Here is a 25245-nt window from a genome sequence, read left to right as displayed (position 1 = left end):
ATTAGGAGTTGTAACATATTTTTCACTTGGTTCACATAATAAGTTGTACTAAAGTGTTAATTTTAAAAATTAACAAATATTTATTGAATGTCTACAATAGACTTAGTATTTCTAAATATTTTGATAAATGCAAAGTAAGACACCGTTTCTTCCTTAAAGCAGCTTGTGTTTTTGTTGTTGTTTATGTGTTTTTTTTTATTAGAAAGCAAAAAGCTAGCAAACACTAAAAATTTAATAAAACTTATGGTAGTCTTTTATACTGTTGGTTTAAGTCCTTTCAAAATTAAGAATACAAGAGAAATAACAAGCATAGTTAGTTATGTGTTCATGAAAACAATTTGGATAAATGTCACTTTATTTATGTTGGATGTGGATTCCGGCAAGGATGGAGTTGAGACTATTCAGTCACCAACTACTTCCCCAACTCCCAGGGCCAGGGGAATTGTGTGAGTGGTAAGGAGGCCTTGCCTGCCAGTAAACAGTCTTCCATGTTCCCTTAGAGTCATCCCTTTGATGACTCAACCAGCGCACCAGCAGGGTGACCCCTCTTAAGAAGTCAGACTAGTTCACCCATGGGAGCAGCACATTATTCCTCTGTGAGAAATAAGCCTGCTTCTGCCCCTCTCCTGTGGTCCAGTGCTTCACAGGTGTCTCCTGGGAAGAACAGCATACAAAGATGGGTGGGTTTTTGTCTCCCAATGTGAGTGAACCAAGAGTTAATCGGTCACTCATTCTTAAACTGCAACCCCACTATAAAAAGACAAATTGCTACCTAGATTTATGGCCTTTGTATTTCATTACCTTTCAGGTTCGTATAAGTACTTTCTCATATAATTCTAAATTATTGGAAAAATTCAACAGAAGTCAGACTATGGGACTTGCTCTGTAGGTAAGTAGATAGATTTATAAAGACATGGAGAGCAAGAATCAGACAGAGATTGATAGGAAAGGTTCTAATGCCTGCATATAAAGCCCCATCTACTGGCAAGCAAGGCCTCCTTACCACTCACACAATTCCTTAAAAGCCACGTGACCTCAGAAAGGTGATAAGTTGTTTTAATTTCCTCAAGGCGTGTGTGTGTGTGTGTGTGTGGGGGGGGGGTTGGAGGGGGGTTGGAGCTGTTCCTTGTGAGAACTAAATGACAACTAGTGTAAAGGGTTTAGAATAGTGACTATCACTTCTTATGAATTTATTAAATGAAATAGCTGTTTGTGTTTGTTGATGTTGATAGAAAAACATACTGCCTTGGAGTAAGGCTTTAGTTTATCCTAATTTTACCTTATCTTCATAGCAGTATCTCAGTGTATAAAAAGGTGCACCTGCCCTAACTGGTTTGGCTCAGTGGATAGAGCGTCGGCCTGCGGACTGAAGGGTCCTAGGTTCGATTCCGGTCAAGGGCATGTACCTTGGTTGCATGCACATCCCCAGTGAGGGGTGTGCAGGAGGCAGCTGATCAATGTTTCTCTCTCATTGATGTTTCTAACTCTCTATCTCTCTCCCTTCCTCTCTGTAAAAACTCATATATATATATATATATATATATATATATATATATATATATACACATTTATTTATTTTAAAGATGCATCTGTCTAACCTTCTAGTCAGTCTCTTCTTTGGAACGTTTAACTTTCACTGATAGTCACACTTATCACTGGTGTGCACCTGGTCCAACATGTCACTGTGTGTCAGATCACATTTCTTTCTCTGACTTAAGGACATTGCCCCAGAAATTCTTCCATCTTCTGCTGTATCAATCATTCCCTCTCTTTACTTTAAAAACCAATGAACCAAACAAAAACTCTTAATCTTCATATCCTTACCTCTATCTACTGACCCACTTTCTTGCTCCTATTTAAGAAAATTTCTTGAAATAAGTATAAACATAGTTACTGTGTTTCCTCACCTCCCAGTCTCTAGTTAGCAGTTGATTCTCATTTCTTATCTTATTTAACGGCTCTGTAGCTTTTGACACAGTAAACTGCTTTCTCCTTCTTGAAACATTTCACTTGGTTTCTAGAACCCTATATTCTCCTAGTGTTCTCTCCCCCAACCCCCCATTAGCTATCCCATCTCTGCTTCTTTGCTGGTTGTTCCTGGTTTTTCTGGCCTTCCAGAGTCAGTGTGGTCCAGAGCTAGGTCCCTGGAATTCTCTCTGGCTGGACTTTTATCCTTGCTGATGTTGGGTAGTCTCATAGCTTCCAATACCATCTACCTGCGGACAGCTCCCAGATTCACATTTGCAACCCAGATGTCCTTTCTGAACTTCAGATGTCCATCTAGCAGCGTGTTTGACAAACTCACTTGGATAAATCACATACATTGCCAGTTCGAAACACCAAAACTGAACTCCCACTCTTCCTCCAAATCTGCTTTTCTTACAGTTTTCCCTGTTTCAAGAAATAGAACTGGATCCTTCCTGTTTCTGAGGCTCAGCCCTTCAGAATCATCATTTTTTTTTCTTTTCACTCACACCTCAAATTCATGTAACAGCAAATCATGTTGCCTCTGCCTTCTGACTATATCCCTAAAGCAAGCACTCTGCATTGCCTCCTCAGTCCACATACACTTTTTCCTCACCTGGGATATTGCTTGTGATTTGGTTCCATATTTCTGTCACTGCCCTCCTAGTGTCCATGTTTAACCTAGAAGTTATAAAAGCAATCTCCTCAAAGCCCTGCGATATAGCTTCCCTTTACCCCCAAACAAAAATCAAATCCTTACAGTGATTTATAAGGCCCGGCGTGATTTTCACTCCTCTCCCGCCCAGGTCCCCAATTTCATCTCCTCCTCCTCTTCCCTGCCTTCACTGTACTCCAGCCCCGAGAGCTTCCTATCTAATCACGACACGTACCAGGCACACTGCTGCCCCAGGGCAACTGTGGTTTCTGTTTTGTTTTTTATTTTTTCTGCCCAGAATCATCTTAATCCAGATAGATCCCCTTCGGTTCACTCCTTCATCTCCTTTAGACCTTTGCTAAAATGCTCCTTCTTAGTGAAACTTTCCTGATCACCTCAGTTAAAACTACAGCCCCCTAACACCTGTTATGATATCCCTTTGTCCCCTTTCTTGCCTTATTTTTCTCCACAGCACTTAACAATTTAATATACCATGTTTTACTTGTTCCTTTGACTTTGTTCTCTACCAGTATGTAAGTCACAAGAGGGCAAGATCTTTTTCTTAAGGGGGTATATTTTGTCCATTGCTGCATCCTCCAAATCTATAATAGTGGCCAGCATATGTGTGCATTTGTTAGTAATTTGCTACATGTAGTTCATGATATCATAGAACTGCCCGATTCTTTGGAAAACACAGAAAGTTTGGATTCCATTTTAATTGGAATGCTCAGGTAGCTTAAACTGTCTAAAATAATTTCAAAGCTTTTTATTTCCCCTTGTCTCAGTTGGTTCCAATTATTTACTAGAGTCTATCAAATGCCTTTTAGCATAACTGACTCGAATAATTTATCAGCCTCCAGATAATTAGTTAGATTGGTAAATGCTAAGAAGATCACAGGCTTTCCTTGGAATCCATTTGTCTCTCCCAGCAGGACTGCTCTGTTCTTATTAACTGGGGATAACGGCTGTCACTCTCAGCCACTGGGTTTTTATTATGAAACATGCAGGGCAAAGGTGATGTGTCACCAACATTGAAAATGTACTGTGTGCTTTTAGGTAAATTAAAATATTTCTATGGTGGAAAATAAGAGCTGCAAAATGCGTGTCAAAACCAGATGCAGAATGGATAAAAACTGCCCCAGGCATCCGTAGGGAATTTGAGTCATTTGCAGAAATGGTTTAGTCCCTCTTCACAGAATGCCCCAGTGAGCGGTGTTTTCATTGCACAGACTCCAAAGTAGAAACCATAAATAAACCAAGAATTCAAAATGTTGCCTCCTTTCAGGAGTAGTAGATATCTTGTACCCGTGGTGTGAATAAAGGTCACAATCCATGGGGGAAAAAGATTGAAAACTTTTATGACTAGACTCAACATGGAAGTCATAATCACAACAGTCATATGGATTGCACTTATGGTTTATTTTATTTCTTTGAAAGTGTGCAGAAATTGTTCAGTATCTATCCAGTGCTGTGGCCAAGCGGGCAAACACAAAATCCTAAATTGTAAGAAATCTCATATTTTGTCAGACACAGGTTATAAGGGGAATATGGGAATAGTTGGGAATTTTAACATCTAGTCCTTGAAAGCAGTGCAACAGGATTGAAGTATTTATTGGTGAATTATAATGAAAAGGAGGGTAGTATATGAAGGCAACACAAAGACAGGTGTTATTAACAAACACATAATTTATAAGATTTGTAGTTCTATTTCACAAGTAATACTGATAAGGAAATAGTGCTTATCTAAAACTGGTAACAGTAATGCCTAAGATATTTTTCTTGTTCCCCTTGATGTAATGCATTCATAATGTGCTGTTTTACTATAGAGAATAAAATATATTCAATTTAGAAATGATATACAGATTGCACGCATGGAGGGCAATTTTCTCACATTTCAGCACATTTAGTAAAATAAAAAACTATAAATAATAGAATTATCTTCTGTAGACATCAACAATTGTATTGTGGTCATGATACTGTAAGACAGGGGTTAACTTTTTCAACTCTTGTTGAAGTAGCCCTGCGCATGCCCTGTTATATTTTGTTGTTGTTTTCCTGTGGGTGATGAGTGAGAAATTGTTTGGTAAGCAATGAAACAAATGACAATTTCCATGTTCCTTCTTAACTTTATGTTTCTAATTTCAGATCTCCTTCCCCTTCCCGAGGAAGTTAGCGATGCCATAGCTTTAATGTCTGTTTTAGCTGCAAAACTCAAATGTTCACTTTCTGTTAGAAAATCTAAAGCAGGTGGTATACAATTTCTCGCGATTTGGAATTCTTTAAAGGCAAGTGAATTGGAAGTTCAGTCACTGGTAGGTTAAGCTGAAGTCATAATCCTAATGACATTTATTTTCCCCAATGAAAAGAAAGCCTTTCTTTTGTAATGCAATTGTAGCTCTCAATTGCATCACTGCCATAATCATTACAGCCTCATTTTCATTAACTTGGTTTAAAAATCCAAAAATAGTTTTTGTTTGTATGCTGATTTGGATTTTCAATAGAAAGTCAAAGATTTGAAATGAAGAGGTAGCAGCTAAACCAGGAATTTAAGCCACTGCATTGCTGATCTCAGAAGGAATCTGGTCTGGAAGGAGGAGACCTGAACTAAAGGGAAAGGGGGTTTGTGTCCTTAAAACTCTTAGGCGATATATTCTGACTCAGAAGGCCTGCTTTTTTCCCCATGTGTCTCCGCTGGGCAAATGTTATTCAAAAAGTGATCAACTTACGCCTGAGAATGAGAGGCCTATAGATTCTTCTATGGTGGATCTTAATGCTTTTCAGTGTGTTTCCTGTTCTGGGTGGTGTGTGGGAGCAAGCATCTAACTCCTCTCCACTAAATGAGATGATATGAGAAGGCATGGCATAGTGCTGGGCACACGCAGCAATACTCTATTTCAGTGGCTCACACAGACATGGATCACTAACAATAGGATCATACGCACAGTGGAAATGCTTCTCTTGACCTGACCATGTCTTAGCTTGCTCTTGTGTGTCCATGTTAGAGAACGGTGGGCCCTAGACAGTATCCGTTAAATACAGACCAGGCTCTTCAGGTCAGCATCGCTGGGTGGAAATGGGCCATTGCCAATACTTGCTAGAATAGATAGCAAAGACACAACTGGACTAATTGGCTTCCAAAGCCTTATCATGCCAATTCCATCTCAAAACATTAGCCTTTTTATGAGTATTTTTCCACTGACATAAAACATCACCATTTGATGTTAATTGTATTGTATATTAACAGCACAGCTCATAAACTCATGTGACATGATGAAATGTTGCAAAAATGCTTTGATGGCGCCTAAAAAAGGAAAATGGAACTTCTGTATACTTGCTTCTGTTGTCATTTGTCAGTAAAAACGATAATGAAGGAATTTTCTCTCTCTTCTTTTTCATTTATTGTATCTTCAAATTCACCTCTGGGAATGTTCCCCTAATAAACATTGCTCAGTGGGGTAAAGACATTATAAATCTTGTAACCCATTTATCAAAAAGTATTTATAATTATTTACCAAAAGCAAGGAAGTAAGAGATCTGAAATTTAGCTTTTTCCTTCTAAACGGCACCCTTACAAGTCTCTGGGCCAGAATGAGGCATGAGCTGTTTCACCTGCATGTTCCTGAAGGAACCAATGAGATTCTTTGTGCCTCCGGAACTTGGCCAGGTCTTTGTCCTGTTTCCCAATGAACCACCCTTAGGGAAGTGATTCTTGCTGAATAAGCCCCTGGAAAAGGGGGGAGGGGTCTGTTTGCAGGACTGGGTCACTGAGCGGCTTCTTGGCAACAATTCAGAGAGGACATCCTCAGGCATTCTGGGAGGCTCTGGATTATGATGGTCGCTGTCTGATTCTGTAACTATTGCCCGACTGTGGCTAAGAGCATGGTGATGCATCGTCTATCTCCCACAAGCTCAGGGAATAGTTGAAGGTAAGGACCTGATGCTAAAGCAACACGAGAACTTTATGCTTTTCCTTCGTCCATGTGATGGCTCATAAATTCCATATTCCCTAAGAGTAACACCCAGTAGAATTGTGCAAAGTATATTAAATTGAACTTTCAAAAGCAGACCCTCGCGTAACCTCCTTTTAATAGGGTATTTAGAATGGACTATAGAAATCCCCTGTTTCTTTCATCACATATACCTTTATTTCCAGCTTAATCTAATCACTTTTAGCGCCTGATTATATATAAGATGGTTCAGAAGTTAAATGGTGAAAACATAGCATAACTGCATTATACAGCAGCAGTCGAAGAGTTGACACATTCCACTGGAAGCATCATAAACTACCAATAGGACATTTTGAATGAAGAAAGTTAATATTAGGAAAAGAAACAAAACATCAGCATCTGGCATATTTTCATCGTCATATGTTCCTAAATTAATGTTATCTCTATATAGTAACATCCTATTTATCTCTAGTTTAGATATCCAGCAATTCTATTACCTAGATTTTATCCAAAGGGGGAAAAAAAGACAACTTAGTGAAGGCAAAACTGAGTAACTAATAACAAGTATTATACTATTGAGGTTTTATTGGGATGTACTTAGAGGTAACAGCACAGTAATAAATTGATGTTTCATAATAATAACCTGGGGCAAGCTTCTGAATGCTCTGCTATGTTTTAAAAATTATGACTTATAAGATTTGGAAGAAGATAATTCATTCTAGAAATATTGATTCCCTAATTGGTATTTTTAATGGAGTGAAAGAACTCTATGTGGTAATTAGAAAGGATAAGCTTCAAAAATCTAAAAGATGTGCTTCTTCATGGAACACTCCATTCCTTGACAGTTCTAGATAATTGGGGTGTTATTGAAGAAATAGTCATACTTACCAATATGTTTCAAAGATCCTGCATCAGAAAGTGTCCTGCTCAGCTTACTTTCCTAAAACTTAAACTAATGGTTAAAGATTTTTTAGCTTGTCAGCAGATTCTTAATCCAGTTTATTAGATAACCAATCTCAATTATGTTCCCTAAGAAAGGTCTCTCTAAACAAATTGTCCACAGATACTCTGAACTGTTATATTTAAAAATAGATTAGAAATCTACTTCCTATATATAAACATTTCTAGACAAACATGATAAGATGTGCAACTGTCATGTTAGTGGCCTGAAACTTCCAACTGGTATACAGTGTAATTCTTATTGCTGCTCATTTTTTTTTAAAAAAAAATCTTTGCTTTCCAGTTAGCAATCAACACTCTAGAAATTAACAGTCATGTTTATAAAACTATTTTGAATCTTGTCTCTTGCAAGAGATTTGAGTCCTTCCCCAGCTTCATGCATAAGCTGGAACACAATTTAGAAATTTTAAAGAAGTTAACTTTGTGCAAGCCAAATGACTCAGTCATCTTGTGGCCCACATTGGTGCTTTGAATCTCCAGACTTTGGCAAGAAAGCCTGTAGGAATCTTGCTTCTGAATATATTAACAATATAGCAGTGAATATGTTGGCACCAGAATATCAATGTATCTGCTTTTTAGAAGACAAAACTCCACAGACTGGCTGACTATCTATCTACTGTCTATTTCCTATTAGGTTTCTGAAGTGGTATCTTTGTGCAAATAGTACCATAGTATAATTTCATTTCTACTGAAATATTCTTTGGAGTTTAGTAAAAATAGAGTAATTGCTGCTAAAAACAGATTTCCTCGGTTTTAAATTGTTTGCCTCATATGTTAGATATTTTACATATATACGTGGAGGTGTATGTTCTAGCCATTTGTCCTGTGCCTGCTCAAATACCACAGGTACTAGAGAAATGAAACTATGAGGCTCCTTCAACTTTCCTCAGGGAAGGAAGGACCACCCTTCTCTTCAGCCCCACCCTCCGAGTCCGCTGATTTCCCTGCACACCTGTCCACAGGTGCCGAGACACAGCACAAGTTTCTAAGTCTCTCATCTAAGTTCAGCAAGTTCCTGGCCTGAAGGGGCAGAAGAAAGGTTTTCTGTCTTTTATCTCTAGTCCTGTTATGTCTGCACAGTTGTAAGAGAGTAAACCAGACTGAGAATCCAGTCAGACACTGTGCTCTGAAAACATGAAGTGGACATCCAACCACCACATTGTCAAACCTGGTGAAGAGAAGCTACGGGTCAGTGTGATGCTCTGACCACAGGTAGAGCTTGCTCTATTGTCAACAGGCCTTTAGAAACCCAGCTAAATCCACTGAGGCTGTGCATATTTGGTAGTTGTTAACTCCTGAGATAAAATGCAGTAACTTGGATGAGCAAAAGTAGGCCACAAAAGAGAATTGAGAATAGGATGTTGCCAAAAGGTCAACTCTATCCCTGGAGGATCTGTGAGGAAAAGGTAACCAAATATGGAAAACGTATTCTGTAGCTGTTATGAGGTATAAAGAATAATCCTAATAGGTCTGACTGCCTTTCCCAATTTTAATTTAACTCTGTTATTTACTAATTATTAAAAAAGAAGAAAATTACTTAATGCTAGTCAATAAGATATATACAATTGTAGATCCAGGATCTTTTATGAAGTGGTAAAATAAATCCAATGCATCATTACTGTTTTATGGACACAGAAAAGAGTATTTTCAACTTATTATTGGGAGAATTCACTTAATATGCTAACAAAATTGCAATCTATTAGTGAGGAATCTTTTTTCAAAACCATTTTAAAAGCACAGAAAAATTACCAACATGTGCTAATCCAGTGAAATTTGATTACAAATTAATTCTAAACTTCCATGACACGTGAAGCATGTACGAAGGGAAACAACTATTGTAATAATTTTGTACAGTTGTAGAAAAGAAAAGAAGCAGCAATTTGAGGATATTGAGTTGTTCCCTCATGACCATTATCTCACCACTCCTGTGATTCATGTAAACATGTATGGGAAGACATCAGTTTCTAATATTGTAGCCATCTTTGGAAATCCTAACTAGTGTGTTTTATTGTGACCTTTTTAAATTATTGTGCAAAAACCCTCGCAGTGTGGAAATGAGTAATGCCTTTGTAAAGCTATCAGATCTTGAGAGGGACATATTCCAAGATAAAAAGTGTGGAGAACACCACATTCTATTTAGTTTTTGAAATAATAAAATTAGTTCATTTAATCAAACAGATAAAGTAACACAAAACCTTTTCTAAGAATCGATGATATAGATTACCAGCAATTCATAATATTTCAGTCTCCACACTGTTTATTAAACCTGAAACGTTGGCCAACTTAACGACCTGCTTATAAACCAGTACACAACCCAGACATAAGAGTCACCTCTCCTGCACTCATAGATTGCTAGAACCTCATTTTAATATGGCTCATTTTGCATTTGTTGGTTTCTGTAAATATCTGCTATGTTGAAACCGATAGAATTACTATCTCAGCCAGATGATCAAGGTTTACATTATCAGTGATAAGTCAGAGCAATAGCATGTACCCTTCATATGATAGCACAGAAAACGGCACTTTACCTCTGTGGTCTTCCTCCCCCCAAATTCATAACCCTAAACAAATTATGAGATAAACCCCAATTGAGGACAGTCTAGAAACACCTGATCAGTATTCCTCAGAACTCTCAGGTCATCATGAAGAAGGGAAGTCTGAGACACTATCACAGCCAAAGGGGATCTAAGGAGACATGATAAGTAAATGTGTTATGGCAGCCTGGATGAGATCCCGGTAGAAAAAATGGACATTAGATAAAAATTCAGGAAATCTGAATAAAGTATTGACATCAGTTTGAAAAAACAAACAAACCTTATGGATTGCTTTAGTGTTCTGATGTATGGGCTTCAACAGAGAACAATGCCAGATTTTTCATCCAGATAGCAGTGGCTTGATTACATTTGTGGTATTTTATCTGAAACCTAGTTCATTTGATAAATGCACCATCACTATGACTAAATAACTTGTGATAGCAACATTTTTGCTTCAGTTTATTCTTTTCTGCTTAATATTTTCTCTACTAAGAAAAATATATACCAGTTTTCTCCATTTAAAGGTTAAATGGTATTCTTAAAGATCATTTGAGAAGAACTGTTTGGAACTTCGGACACATTTTCCTGTGATACTTGTATAATATGAATCGGGTGTCTGTCACATACATATCAAATTAACACTAATAGTTCTTTCAAACTTTGGTAATTTAGAGCTTTGAACCTTATTTTAAAATAGTGATTGCTGGCCCCAAATCGCAAGGTTTTTTTTTTTTTTATCAGGTCTGTGTTTAACTCACCCCATAATTCTGATATGAATTCTAGATGAGCGGGAACTTCTGGTCTATTACAGTCTGTGGTGAAATGCATTTGCAGTTCTGTTTTGGACAATAAGACCTATCTTCCCAACAGTTGTCTTGGCCAATGAATTGGGGTCTCCTGCCTGCCTCCTTTGCATACCAGAAGTTGAGAGCAGACCTTCTTAAATGAAAGCCTTTGGTAGTATTTCCTGAAATAAAGGTGTTAGGGTCAAGGATTAGAGGACAGAATGGGGAAGAGAATCACAATGCAGGAAAAAGATAAACTGTAGGTATCAGGACTTTCTGCAAGGTGTATATTTCTCACGACACTTGGAATCCTGGAATGATCAAGCTGCAGTGAGCTTCATAGACATATCTAGTACAAACTTTTCGGTTTACGGGAAAAGTGAATGTCTTGCTCAGGTTGGTTCTGGGCCAACTCCCTGATCACTTTCTTTATTATATTCCTATTAGCCTGGGAGGGTGGCTTGTAGTTCTCATTTCCTTCCTGTCACACATTGCATTTTATTATCCTTTCATTCTTTGGCCCACTCTGACCATGTCCACATCCCCAAGCTACCTGTCCCTGAACTTCATGCAGAATCCTTCAGAGATAAAGGGGAAACATGCAATGGGAATGCATGGTAAAGGTTCTGAGTCCAGAATTAAAAGTTGACCCCTAGTGTTCATTTGAGTCCTGCCTGATCCTTCTGTTCAATTTTCTAACTGATCGCTTTGGTTAAGATTACAATTAAGGCTAACTCTAAGTTTTAATTAAAATTAAATGTCCCTTACTTATTTCAGTATTTTAACACCATATAAAAAATGACCTATAAAAAGGAAAAGATTTCTCAGTCTTTGGGTAGAAAAGAGATTTTTATATTTGAGAGGAAAACTTGGGCTGTCTTTGCCCAGCCCTTCATTAGAAATGTAGGATGTGGCAAACATTGAAATTGAATGAGAGCTCTGTGGTGATGAATATTTTCTCTGCAGTGGAATCAGACAATAGATGAGGCAGAGGGTTGCTACCCAAAGGCCTGAGGTATGGGAGCAGTGAGTCAGAAGGAGGAGTCATTTTCACCAGCCTTTTTTTCCCTTTAACCTCACCTCCCCGATCCTGGGAAGCTATGCCGTGCCAGTCTGGACCCCCCTAGTCTACAATCACAAGCAAAAGACTCAGGTGGAGATGCTGAGACGTAGGGGAGGAAGGAGAAGGAAAGTGCTCTGCACTGAGAAGGAAGAAAACTTTCTCAGACCACTGACCTCCGATGCCTATTCATTTATATGAAGGAAACACCGATTGTGGCATAAATGTGGTTGGGAACTGCAGGTTTTTTGTTTCCATATATATTTGCAAGTGTCTATATTCTCTGAAGCAAAAATGATCGCTGAATAAATGAACCTTTTATTATGGGCCAATGGTTCTGTTAAAGTAAAAGAACACCAGTAGGGAAACCAATCTTTAATTCCTTTCTTGCCAGTTTTATTTCGATGGCGATACATATTTAGTTAAGCCTTTACTTCAGAAAAAGAAAAAGTTGATCTCAAACTATGCAGAAACTATCTAAAAACTGAATAACTTAAAAGGCATATTGGATACTACATTGCAAGCTGACAATGAATGGGTAGCATATGCTCACTCATCTTTTACAAATGCTGCTCTGATGTTTGAATTTTTTGAAAAAAATGATCTCTTGAGCGTCAATGCATTTTTGGGAGGAGGCATAGACTTGAAGCTTTTTAATTTTTATTAAATTTATTGGGGTGACATTGCTTAATAACATTATATAAGTTTCAAGTGTGCAATTCTGTGACACTCACTACCCAAAGGCTACTCTCCTTCCTTTACCATATACTTGACCCCTTTCCCCTTTTCATCCTCCCACCACCATCCTTCCCCTGGTAACCTGTTCGTCTGTGTCTATGAGTTTGCTTTGTTTGTTCATTTGTTTCTTTCTGTTCTGTTTCCGACATATGAGTGAACTCATATTGTTCTTGTTCTTTTCCATCTGCCTTATTTTGCTTAGGATGATACTATCAAGATCCATCCCTGTTGTCACAATGGCAGCATTTCAGCCTTTCTATGGCTACGTAGTATTCCATTTTGTATAAGCACCATGTACTTTTATTTGGGGTCCTTTTATTTAACTGGAGCATACAGATACACATGCCCCATCAGAGGCAAGAGTGCTTAGCTGCAGGAGTCACATTCTTGACTGAGATGTGTAATAAAATAATATATTTTTCAAATATATTTTTCAAATATGTTTTATAACTTTTACATTTGCCCTTGTTTTTCAAATATTGGAATAGTGTTAAAAAAAAAACAAAACAAAAATACTACAAAGACAGAATCGGATAGTAAATGGTATAATATGTCAAAAACCCAAGACCCTTATGCCTAAGTCTTTGTGACTGGCTAACTCACTTACCATCCTGCACTTAATTCTTTTATTTTAAAAATGTAAAAGTTGAATTAAATTAGCTCCTATTGGGATTGACCTAGACTTTGAACTATGTTAGCATCTTAGTACTTTGAGATAAAAGCATGCCTAAGGTTTGTGACTTTCTACTATCTTGTTTAAAAGGAAATTGAATATTTTATAATAAGTGTAAATATGCTATGATGTGACCATGCATAATTCTCCCGGTGTTTAATTACTGAAACTAATCACTTGCTAGCAATTGGTCTACCCAGTTGCTAAGAAGTAAAAGTATTTGTTATCCCATCTTCACAGAGAATCAGGGCGGTTAAATTAGATGAGAGCAACTTTAAGTCCTTGGAAGAAAGGTGCTTTCTTTTTTTTTTTTTTTTTTAATATATTTTTTATTGATTTCCACAGAGAGGAAGGGAGAGAGATAGAGAGTTAGAAACATCGATGAGAGAGAAACATCGACCAGCCGCCTCCTGCACATCCCCCACTGGGGACGTGCCTGCAACCCAGATACATGCCCTTGACCGGAACCGAACCTGGGACCCTTCAGTCCGCAGGCCGATGCTCTATCCACTGAGCCAAACCGGTTTCGGCGAAAGGTGCTTTCTAAGTGCCGCGTATTTGCATCACTATCATTCCTATTTTGTAGCAGATATGAGAAATGCAAATTTCCTTTGTATTTCTATTGGCTGTATCTCCTCAAAGGAATATATTTGAAAAATAACTAGAGCTATTTCTCAACTAGAATAGCCAAGAAAATGACTGTGCTTCTGACCACAATTTTGGAAATAGTGGTTGCAAACTAATATTATCTCAAATTCCTTGAAGAACAGATTAAACTTTCTGGAGAAAATGGACATAATGAAATACTTTATATACATTAAGTTACTTTCAAAATGTATTTCCTCAAGTTTTCACCACCACTACTAAAAGAATAGCGACTATACTAGTTACTTTACCTGCATGAGCTATAAATAAATTAGAAATCATCTCTTTTTGTTGAGAATTTTAGGAATAGGATTGCTTATATTTAAAGGAATTGTTTTAACCTTATAGTAATATGGACTTTTGTTAAAGCATGATTCCTTCAACAGGAAATACAAACCTTAAACTCTAAAGTGTTCACTGTCTCCCAAAGCAGTCAAAAGATTCCACTTTAAAAGTTTAGGTATCAATGAGAGTTTTTATAAAGCAATTCAATTAATAAGAGATGACTTGATTATAGATTTAAGAAGGACTGTCCATTTTTTTTCTTAGCGACTAAGTTTATTTAATTCCAAACATTTGATAATCAGGAGAATAGGACATGTACTTACTATTTTCACACATACAAGTTGAAGTGGCACAATGAGGCATAGTTCCTGTAATTTAAGCCTAATTCACATCTGTGCTAAATATGCAAATTAGTATCATTGGCCCAATTCCCAATCCTACTTTCTCTCTCTAGTTACTTTTCTTGCTGAATTTTTAATTCACTTTACCAGAACTACAAATTACTCCATGCATTAACTTATATTGAATCAAGAACTGTTATTGCATAAAATCCTGTGTCCACATTAAGTGCTTATTCAATAGATGGCAAGGATTATATCTTGCAGATATCATAAACCATATATATATATATAAAGTATATATATAAATATATATATATATAAATATATATATATAAATATATATATATATATATATATATATATATATATATATATATATATATATATATATATAAAGTATATATATATATACACACACACACTGTGTTTAAGGCTCACTTCCTGAAAGATTTTATCCACTTTTTAATTTTTTTTTTCAGTTGACATACACTATTTATTAGTCTCAGGTGTACGTTCTTACCCCCTTTTAATTATTTCTCTAGATTTTTATTTATAAATTGCAGTGCTCTTAGACAAAAAAAAGTGAAAGAAAATTTCTAGGCATTTATGTGAACAGTTAAGTAAACCAGGATTCTGACTCAAACTATCTACACTTATTTACTTGAGTGTATGTTTGTCGATACTTCTACTACAAAGGTGTAAATGTTGAAGAAAATAGGACTTGGAAGTACAAAATCATTGACAAGAGCCAGGACAAGTCATGAGCTTTTGTCTGTATGCTGTGTGGTACTCTTGAATTATTTTAAAGTCCACAGTAGAAGTCTCTGATTGAACCTAACTTACCTATTATAGTAATAGAATATGTAACTTAGTCATAGATGAGAGGCCATGGGTATTTATCAAAACATTTTACTTTTGTAAGTTGACTTACTATTTTCACACATACAAGTTAAAGTGGCACAATGAGGCATAGTTCTTTTGTAGATAGGCATAAATGAGGCATAAATCTTTTATAGATTTCCCCCAAAACTAAAATCAGTAGGACATAAAAATGCATCCTAGAGCACATGAGCCCAGGCAAAGACCTTGGTAACTGATTTGCATGTGGATTAAGAAATGCTAGTGATGTTTTGGTTTTCCTTGGAAACTCTTAGAGTAGAGTTCTGAAGCTAATTTGGATTGTAGATGAGCTGAGCTAAAGCAAACAGGGCCACATTAGCCTTTTGTTCCATTGGCTCTTAATCATTGGCTTTTGTAACCCATCGGGAACTATTGTTATGTTCCTTTGGGTCCCTGGCCTTTACTTTAAAAATGCACATGATACTGTCTGCTTGGTTAAAAAGTGCTGAGTGATTTCTGTTATTATAATATCAAGGCAAAGATAAAGTTTTCAGCTTCAGACATTTTGGACTGGGTTGAATCATCGTATTTGGTTTCCATCATATAGCTAGAGAGGTTGACTTCATAATAATGGTCGGTCATAAGGTCTAAAACCCAACTCTGTTATTTAGAAATGACAGAGCTGATTCATGGAGGCATGGAAACACTGGAAAAGCAATTGTGAATAACAAAGGACACATGATTCCTACTCATTGGATTTGTGGAAGCTGATGACATGGCAAGAGATAGAAAAAAATAAAGCCTACTGGTTTTTGTTTGTTTCCTAAAAAAAGTGAATATAATACTGTACAGATATGTAATTTTAGAGGTTGAGATTATTCCAGTACTGTTTTTTGGTTACTAGACTATGTCTTGGTGCCATCATTTGTACACCTACACATTTACATTTTCATTACTTTTGGAACCTCGTTGTTGTACAGGCAGAAATAAAAATGGAGGTGAATTCTAGGCAACCTTGTTCCTCTTTAGCAGTTCTTAAAAGAAAATTTCAGTGTTTTACTATTTAAAGAGTACCCTGTGTGAATTAGTGATTGTCTGTGGATTCTAATGACCATAGCCCCAGGTAACTACTACTAGTATGTTTCAGAAACAATATGCTATCTCTGTCTCCTGCACTCAACACACTTATTCTCTGGTTTAGTTATTTGTGTGTTATTAACCTATTTTAGGATTTTGTAAGCTTTTTGGTGTTATATGCAGAAAGGTATATCAATATTTACATTTTTCTGGGAAGAGGATCTATACCTATCACCATGGGCTAAATAAATAAAACATTAACATCAGTATCTCAAACCATTAGAAAATATGTTTTATGCTCCTTGATAGAATTTAAGCAACTGAAACAACAGGAATTGTATTTGTTACTGATGTATTTTCCTTAGCACTTGGCAATGGTCCCTTCTGTAAATACTTTTGCACAGGTGGATTTTAGAATTGCATGAAGCTTGGACTAATTTCTTGGGCCTGGTACCCTACAGTAGCAAGTTAGGAACTTTGGTTCCATGTTTATCTCCTTCAGGCAAAATAAGTTTGTTTTATGAAACAATAGCCACTTACTTACTTTATTTAGTCTCCTTCCCCACTCAAACTTTTATCAAGTCTAAAGAAGGTAGGATATAATTGATGGATTGAAATTATCTACAAATAATTCCTGAGATAAAAAGAAACTGAAAATATCCCTCCAAGTTATGTGCAAAAGTGGTTAGATACCTGCAGAAGCTAAATCATCCAAAGTTCAGTTTTTTTTTTACAAAGTTTCTTTCAGATGGTGATTTCCACATTAAAGAAAAGTTAGTAATTCAGAAAGGAAAAGTGTACAGAGTCTTTGTGAAGAAATGTGACTCTTGTCCCTAAAGAGTAATTTAAATGCAAAAAAAAATAAATGCATATGATATATTCAACAAGAATATCTCCCTGACTGGAAAAGAGAAACTGATCTGGTAGCATTCCTATAGTGTTTGACTTTCCCAAGAATCAGGATCTGAAGCAAATAGGAACAGGATAGAAGATCAAGACCACAATTATCACAAGGCCCTTTCAAATTGCATATCACCAGGCACTAGGTAAAATCACCCAACTAGGTAGTGTTTTAAAAAATTCACCTAGTCATATTAGCAAATTAATTAACAAAGATGAGCCATATGATTACAATGTTAGTGATCTCTTCTTATTAAAACCTATGAAATATTTTTATTTAACTGTAATTGGTACTTCCAGTGTATAGGAAGTGGATATTTAAGTGGATTTTAATTGCTTCAGAGAAAATGTGTACTATTTAACAGGAGATTTCATCCTACTGGTTAAAAAATACGGTCAGTAATCAGATAGTGAATATAAACAAATAGGCAAGAGAATTTTGCTGTAAAAATGTGAACACAAAGTGATCGCCTTATAACTTTTGCATTCTATACCCATCTTGTTCTTATTTATAGCTATGTTAACCATTATAGAATTATTGTTCATGCCTATGGGTCTAGACCCAGAAGGTCAGGTGCCAAGACCAAGTTAAAAGAGTCCCAACACTCTTGGCATGAATGCATCATGCCCAGACTCATTGGGCAGTGACTGTTTACCCTGGACCATTTTAACTCACCCCCTAAATTTTTCTATGGTTTCTAGAACCTCCTGAAAGTCTTCCGTGGAGTAGAACTATGGTACTCAACCCATAGTGTGCATCAGATATTAGTATCAAAGTAGTCTGAGTTTACCCTCTTAATAGCTGAGAGTCTAAATCCAGCAAATGCATAGGATATTATTAAAAATGATCTCACTGATTTTCTAGACCATTAACAAATGCTGGACCGCATACAAACTATCATGGGTTCTGATCCCAACAGATGTCCTTTCTAAACACCTGTTGGAGTGAACTCTGCCATTGGCCCTTTAAATGGGATGGAGTTTTAATTTTCCAAAAGTAGTGATGCAGTTGGCATGCTAGAAATGCACATTTGCTGCCTGTGTTCCATTCTAGTAAACAATCTCCTGAATTACTATGTTGATCTCTTGATTGTGTATTGAGAGATGTCTACAAATACCATTAGGATTGACCGGTAGTCTTGTTTATAAGGCTGTGTTAGTGGGAGTTGATTTCACATAATTAGCCAGTAATGAAAAACAATGCTTTTTTTTTACCTTCTCATGATCTATCAAGAATTGACTTACTAAAAACTATAACTGTAGTTGTAAACTGGAGAATGTTGAAAGCTCACCTAGAAAGCTGTTTCACATTTCTCCCAAGTGGAGAGTCTAAATTTGTGCTTAGTTATAATGGAATCGGGAGAATGTTCTGCAGCTTCACTCCAGACATGCCTGTGGATGGTTCTATCCAAAAACTGGCATAAACAAGCTGTGTCAGTATCTTTATCTCCAGCGAGTTCATCGCGTCTATCTATGGTGCAATACTGAATCAGGTACCGCCTGGCTGAAGGTCATGGGTTACACATAGCTATTCACATACTTTATTTTGGGGACAGCTGGATCACTCCCTGACCTGACTTTCATGAGTGGGAGGATCATCTTCATCGTTTTGCCTTCCTGCCCTTTCTAAAAATAGTAGGGCCTTTAACAAGGAGATATTTTAAGCAGCTCATATTCACTTGTCTCATCAGGAGATGCTTATTTTGCACCTGACACACTCGCATGTGTCCGATTTGCATGTGTGCATCGTTAGACCTTGAGAGCCCCGTCCATGCTTTTCCCATCACTCATATAAGAAACTTGCACACATAAAGACGCTGGGATTACCAGCTGAGAGTCAGTGGGTAAACATAAACGAAGGGAAGACACTTTTTAGGAATGCGAATATGCTGCTGAGACGATCCATTGCAGGCCTTTGCACATCAGCCCTCAGCTTTTCGGATCTGTTTTCGTAAGACCTGGCTGGGATTTCACTTCAGAGACCTCAATGATCTTGCTGTTTTTAGCAAATATTTATAGGAGCCACTGCCAGCCTGTGGATAAGGGAAACTAATGAGAAACTGCCTTCCAAAATCTGAACAGCAAAACCAAAACCAAGCAAATCCAAAAAATCCAAAACAGAACCACAAAAGAACAACTCAGACAATCCGTGCTCACAAGAAGACGCGGAGAAAAAGACCAAGATGTAACTTTGCTTTGATAACTGGATTTATCAGTCACAGGACGGGCATGCAGTGGGTACTTTGTATTTTTCTCCTTTGAAAAAAACAAACAAACACAAGTGCAAATCTATGTTTTGCTGCACCAGTGGGACCAAAACAGTATGAGTGTGAGAAAACACAGACTCTAAAAGCAAGATGGAATGTAAGCAGGTAAACCCTGTTCCACAGTCTTGTCATTCCACTACAGTTGTGCGTGGTACTCGTGTTTGCACCTCTAAGAAATTTCCATTTTTTCGCATCAAAAAATCCAGATACGAAGCCGAGGCTGCTTTCTTCGCCAACCTGAAGCTGTCTGATTTCAACATCATCGACACCCTTGGCGTTGGAGGTTTCGGACGAGTAGAACTGGTAGGTCATTGTTCTGTGAATGCCTTTGAAAGCCTGTCTCTTCCTTCTCTACTTCTTCTCTGTAATAAGATTTCTTTCTTTTCCTCTCTCATCTTTAATTGCTATGGTTCCTAACTTGGTACCAAAGAATTTTATATCAACACATGGGGAATTTGCAAAGTGGGCTATATTAGGTAGTCAATAAACTAAAAATACAATGAATACAAATTTATTTTTTAGAAAACCACCTTAGAGGAAGTGAAATGTAAAGACATTTACATAATGAGGAGTCACAAAGTGCTTCTTACCCAGCTGATATTCTATGATCTTTATTTGCTTCCACACTTCTGAGCAGTGCTTACTATTTTAATTATGTGCTCTATCCATAATCACAATAATTAAAATGTAAGTTTAACTATATATAAAGAGAAATTATATATATATATATATATATATATATATATATATATATATATATATATATATTTAGTAATCCTTACCACTGCTTTAAAAAAAAGTCAAGTAAATGCTGTTAAATTAGTAATTCTGTGATTCTCGAGTTTCGAGCACCTATACATATCTAACCTTATTTGGTAATATGGTTTGAATATTTTGTACAGTTTATTTCACACACATATACAGCTAAGTTTTCATGAAGGTGATGAAGACATTTGGGTACAAGTTTATACATTAAACACATTGCATGCATATGATATAAAGCAAATGAAATCATGCGCTATCATGCTTTTGTTTGAAATATAAGTTTAAAAAGTGACATTGCAACAAAAAATTTTTAAAATGCATTCTGGTTACTGTATTGCTGCATTTCAACCCTGTGGGAAAGAAGCCTATCTGAGCACAGAGATTAAGTTCCACCTCTCTGCTGACATGGAGGAGTCCCTGATATCAGACGCCAGTACAGTATGTTAGGAACTCCCTGCGACTGTGTAGTAAACAGTTACTGTTGCCACCAGGGGACTGGAGAAACCCCCTTCCATGACAGTATATTCAATCCAGCACTATTGTTGCTATTTGTCCAGTTGAGCTTCAATTGGGACTTCTGACTCTGACAGGCAGTAAGATGTTATTTACTTAAAGATTAGAAACGAAGGTTTTTGAGCCACAGTGTGTTTCACTAAATTTGTATTATGTCTCCCTTAACACGGAGGTATTTTAGTAATACTACATCTGACTTGACTTCTGCCTTCTGAGGGTGCCTCTGAGGATCTAAGCATTTTTAGTTCTAGGAGTAAAAATCAAGTTAGGGCCCAGCAAAACCTCTCGCTTTTCTGAATCTGGCCAGTTCATGCAGTCCTGGATTTATTTGTAAAGAGCCTTTAGTTCTGTTCATCTAGCAGCTAGTGAAGATTTACTAACAGTGTTACACATGAATAGCTTTGCACGTGGGATGGAGGAACATTGAACAGGACAGAGGGAGGAAAGAGCCCCTTGCCATGAGGCGTGTAGTGTCTGGTGAGTTTATTGGCATAGTTGCATGTGTCTAACCCCCTCTCTGAATGAAGCGGTATATAAAGGACAGAATTTCCAAGAGACCAAGTTTGTGACTGTTATAGTTTCTTAAATATTTTTTAAACACTATGGAGAATAAAACTGCTGTTTTAGTTGACAAAAAAAACAACACAACAACATTGCAACTTTGTGGAGTCCTAGAGAGTTGTGAACCTTCAAGTTACCAGTGAGATATTTTGTGAAATGCAGTGTAGAAATTTTTTGCAATATTGAAAGTTACTCATGGACACTGAGACCACTTCAAACTGGACAATTAAATGCCAAGCAAATAATGTAAACCTTATGGAAAATTCACTTGAAAATATCTGAGGCAGCACAAGCAACTAATGACATAATTAGGGAAGTTTCAATGTGGACATTCAAAAAAATAATGCAATTTAAAAAGAATATGTATGTGTGTGTGTGTGTGTTTTGTGGTTGTGTGTGTGTGTGTGTGTGTGTGTTTTTGTGGTTGTGTGTGTCTGAGTACCTATATATTTATGCATCATCTCCATCAAGGAGAGATAGTCAACAGTAGTTCAGCCTAATTTTCTTCTCAAGGGTATTATATTTTACTTTTACACAGATGTTTATAGACAAATGAAGGCCATAACCTCAGGAATTAATGTGTGCAAAACTTTAGATACAATGAAAAAATCCATACATAATGGGTCATCAGGGCAAGAGGCACATGTCCTTAACCTCTGAAGTGATGTCATCTTATGTAATCTTGCATTTCCCAAAACTCACTATGGGATAATCATAATACGCAGATTTTCTTCACTGTTCTATGTGGATTAGCCTTTTAACTGATGATTACACTAGAATCCAATGCTCACTGTCTTTACCACTTACTGTCAGATATGTTCATCTCATTTTGCATAATGACATAGCCTTCAGAGACTTCTTAGCATTCTTATCATTGATGTCAGCTTAAATGAACTTTGATGCAGGAGTATTGCTACATGGTTTATTGCCAATTTCTAGAGATGGGAACATAATTCTGGTACAAACTTAAGTATTTGTTCAATTTGTTAAGAAGCTTAAAGTAAACGTCTATGCCCATGGAATTCTGCTCTTAGGCTATTCAAGCTATTTCATAAATACGTTTAGAATAACCTATTGTAACTACTTTAATATCAGACACGTTCTGTTCACAATGCCTTTTAAGTCATCTGTACTGCTTTCTTTCCTGTTTTTTGGCATACCCCATATTTTCTGCCCATGTTTTTTATTTTGAAGAATGGACTTAATTCATTCAGTGCTACCTGTTTATAGTCTATCTTTCAGAAAGCCACATTTTATTTATATAATATTTTTAGGAAAAGAATTCAGCTCTCTTTTTATATATGATTTACTAATTAAAGTAGAGACATCTAGGTGAGCCTCTTAATTTCTAAGGTGTGACCGTAAAATACGAAGCTTGACTCAACAACTCACAAGGAAACATCAGCCCCGTTGCTGTATGGTCACATTCCTCATTTACTCTACTTTTGCTCTTGTTAGAGAGGAGCTTACTTTTCAAATAGATTTTCACGCCTCAAACTGTTTCATCTGGCAATGTTATGTGCTGGTTTTATTAAATGTCAGATACTAAATCTTTTTATCCAGCAATCCACTACCTCCCATACCAGAACAACATACTTGGACAAAATATAGGAACAAAGGTATGGAAGATATAATTACTGTCTCCTTGGATTAGATCCCTTCTCCATCATTTTTATACGCTTATGTAGTGAGCTCTCTGCTGTAATCTATAAAATTTAATATGAAATAGCACTACCTCTATGGACTCGCCATCTATTGGAAGGGACAGTTATGTAAACTAACAAGTAAACTCATGATCAGAGTCTGAGAAGCACGTGCTCAGGCCACCAGGGAACTGTTTCTTCAAAGAGGTGATATTTCTATGATGGAGGGAGTATTGAGTTATTGACATAAAAAAAAGAAACATTATGATACACTATTATAAAATGAAACTACTACAGGATAATTTATTAAGAAACTGATACTAACAATGTTTATTAATAACTTGGTATTATTTCCTAACTAAAATAAGCCTTTCATTTGAACCCTGCTTTATAATCTTCAAATTGTTTTCATACCCAGTATATGATTTTGCCTTGATAGCTATCTTGGGAGGAAAACATGGGGCATGATCTACATTTTACAGGAAAAAAAAAATCAAGAATAAAACATATAAGTGACCTAAGAACATGCAGTCATTGAAAGATCTGTTGTGATTGCCCAGAACTACTAATTAGATAGATGATAGATGATAGATAGATAGATAGATAGATAGATAGATAGATCTCAGAGAGGAAGGGAGGAGGAAAGAGAGATAAAACATTAATGATAAGAGAGAATCATTGATCGGCTGCCTCCTCCATGCCCCCTACTGGGGATTGAGCCCTCAACCCAGGCTTGTGCCCTGACCAGGAATCGAACCATGACCTCCTGGTTCATAAGTCCATGCTCAACCACTTAGCCATGCTGGCCGAACTGATTTTTTTTAAATATATTTTTTATTGATTAAGATATTACATATGTGTCCTTATCCCCACGTTACCCCCTAGCCCCGCCCATGCCCTCACCCCCCCGTTGTCCGTGTCCATTGGTTAGGCCTATATGCTTGCATATAAGTCCTTAGGTTGATCTTTCCTCCTTACCCCTACCCTCCCCTACCTTCCCTCCAAGGCCCGACAGTCCAATCAATGCCTCTCCGTCTCTGGATCAGTCCTTGTTCATCAGTTTATGTTGTTCATTTTATTCCACAAATGAGCGAGATCATGTGGTATTTATCCGCTCTCCAGTTCCATCCATGCTGTGGCAAATGGTAAGAGTTCCTTTTTCTTCTTCCTCTTCTTAAAGAATACCTTTCAGCATTTCATATAATGCTGGTTTGGTGGTGATGAACTCCTTTAGCTTTTCCTTATCTGTGAAGCTCTTTATCTGACCTTCTATTCTGAATGATAGCTTTGCTGGATAAAGTAATCTTGCTTGTAGGTTCTTGCTATTCATCACTTTGAATATTTCTTGCCACTCTCTTCTGGCCTGCATGGTTTCTGTTGAGAAATCAGCTGACAGTCGTATGGGTACTCCCTTGTAGGTAACTGACTGTCTTTCTCTTTCTGCTTTTAAGATTCTCTCCTTGTCTTTTGCTCTTGGCATTTTAATTATGATGTGTCTTGGTGTGGTCCTCTTTGGGTTCCTTTTGTTTGGGGTTCTCTGCGCTTCCTGGACTTGTAAGTCTATTTCTTTCACCAGGTAGGGGAAGTTTTCTGTCATTATTTCTTCAAATAGGTTTTCAATATCTTGCCCTCTCTCTTCTTCTGGTACCCCTATAATTCTGATGTTGGTATGCTTGAAGTTGTCCCAGAGGCTCCTTACACTATCTTCATATTTTTGGAATCTTTTTTCTTTTTTCTTTTTCTGTTGGGTATTTTTTGTTTCTTTGTATTTCAAATCATTGACTTGATTCTTGGGATCCTCTTGTCTGCTGTTGGATCTCTGTATATTATTCTTTATTTCAGTCAGTGTATGCTTAATTTCTAGTTGGTCTTTTTTCATATCCTCCAGGGTCTCACTAAATTTATTGGCGGTTTCCATAAAATTCTTGAAAACCTTATAAACGTGGTTTTGAACTCTATATACAGTTGTTTGCTTTCCTCCATTTCTGTCATTTGTGACCTGTTTCTTTGTCTCCGCATTTTTTATGCTCCCGTGTTGGTAGAGTGGTTTTGTGTGCTAGGTGTCCTGTAGGGCCCAGTGGCTCAGCCTCC

At 36.9% G+C, this 25245-nt stretch overlaps 1 protein-coding gene across 4 annotated transcripts in view; it reads left to right on the top strand.

The window, feature by feature from the left end:
* Window positions 1-25245, top strand: part of PRKG1 (protein kinase cGMP-dependent 1) — a 1080615-nt gene that overhangs the window by 1023540 nt on the left and 31830 nt on the right. For 3 of the 4 annotated variants that reach the window (XM_059662699.1, XM_059662698.1, XM_059662700.1), the window contains one exon: window positions 19879-19975. In XM_059662699.1, the coding sequence (XP_059518682.1) occupies window positions 19879-19975 (97 nt within the window). Of the gene's footprint in view, window positions 1-19672; window positions 19778-19878; window positions 19976-25245 lie in introns of those variants that run through there. The other variant, XM_059662701.1, reaches the window with a different exon arrangement.

Source organism: Myotis daubentonii, chromosome 13 (genome assembly GCF_963259705.1).
Source record: "Myotis daubentonii chromosome 13, mMyoDau2.1, whole genome shotgun sequence".
Lineage (NCBI taxonomy): Eukaryota > Metazoa > Chordata > Mammalia > Chiroptera > Vespertilionidae > Myotis > Myotis daubentonii.
This window is presented reverse-complemented; position numbering and strand designations above follow the sequence as displayed.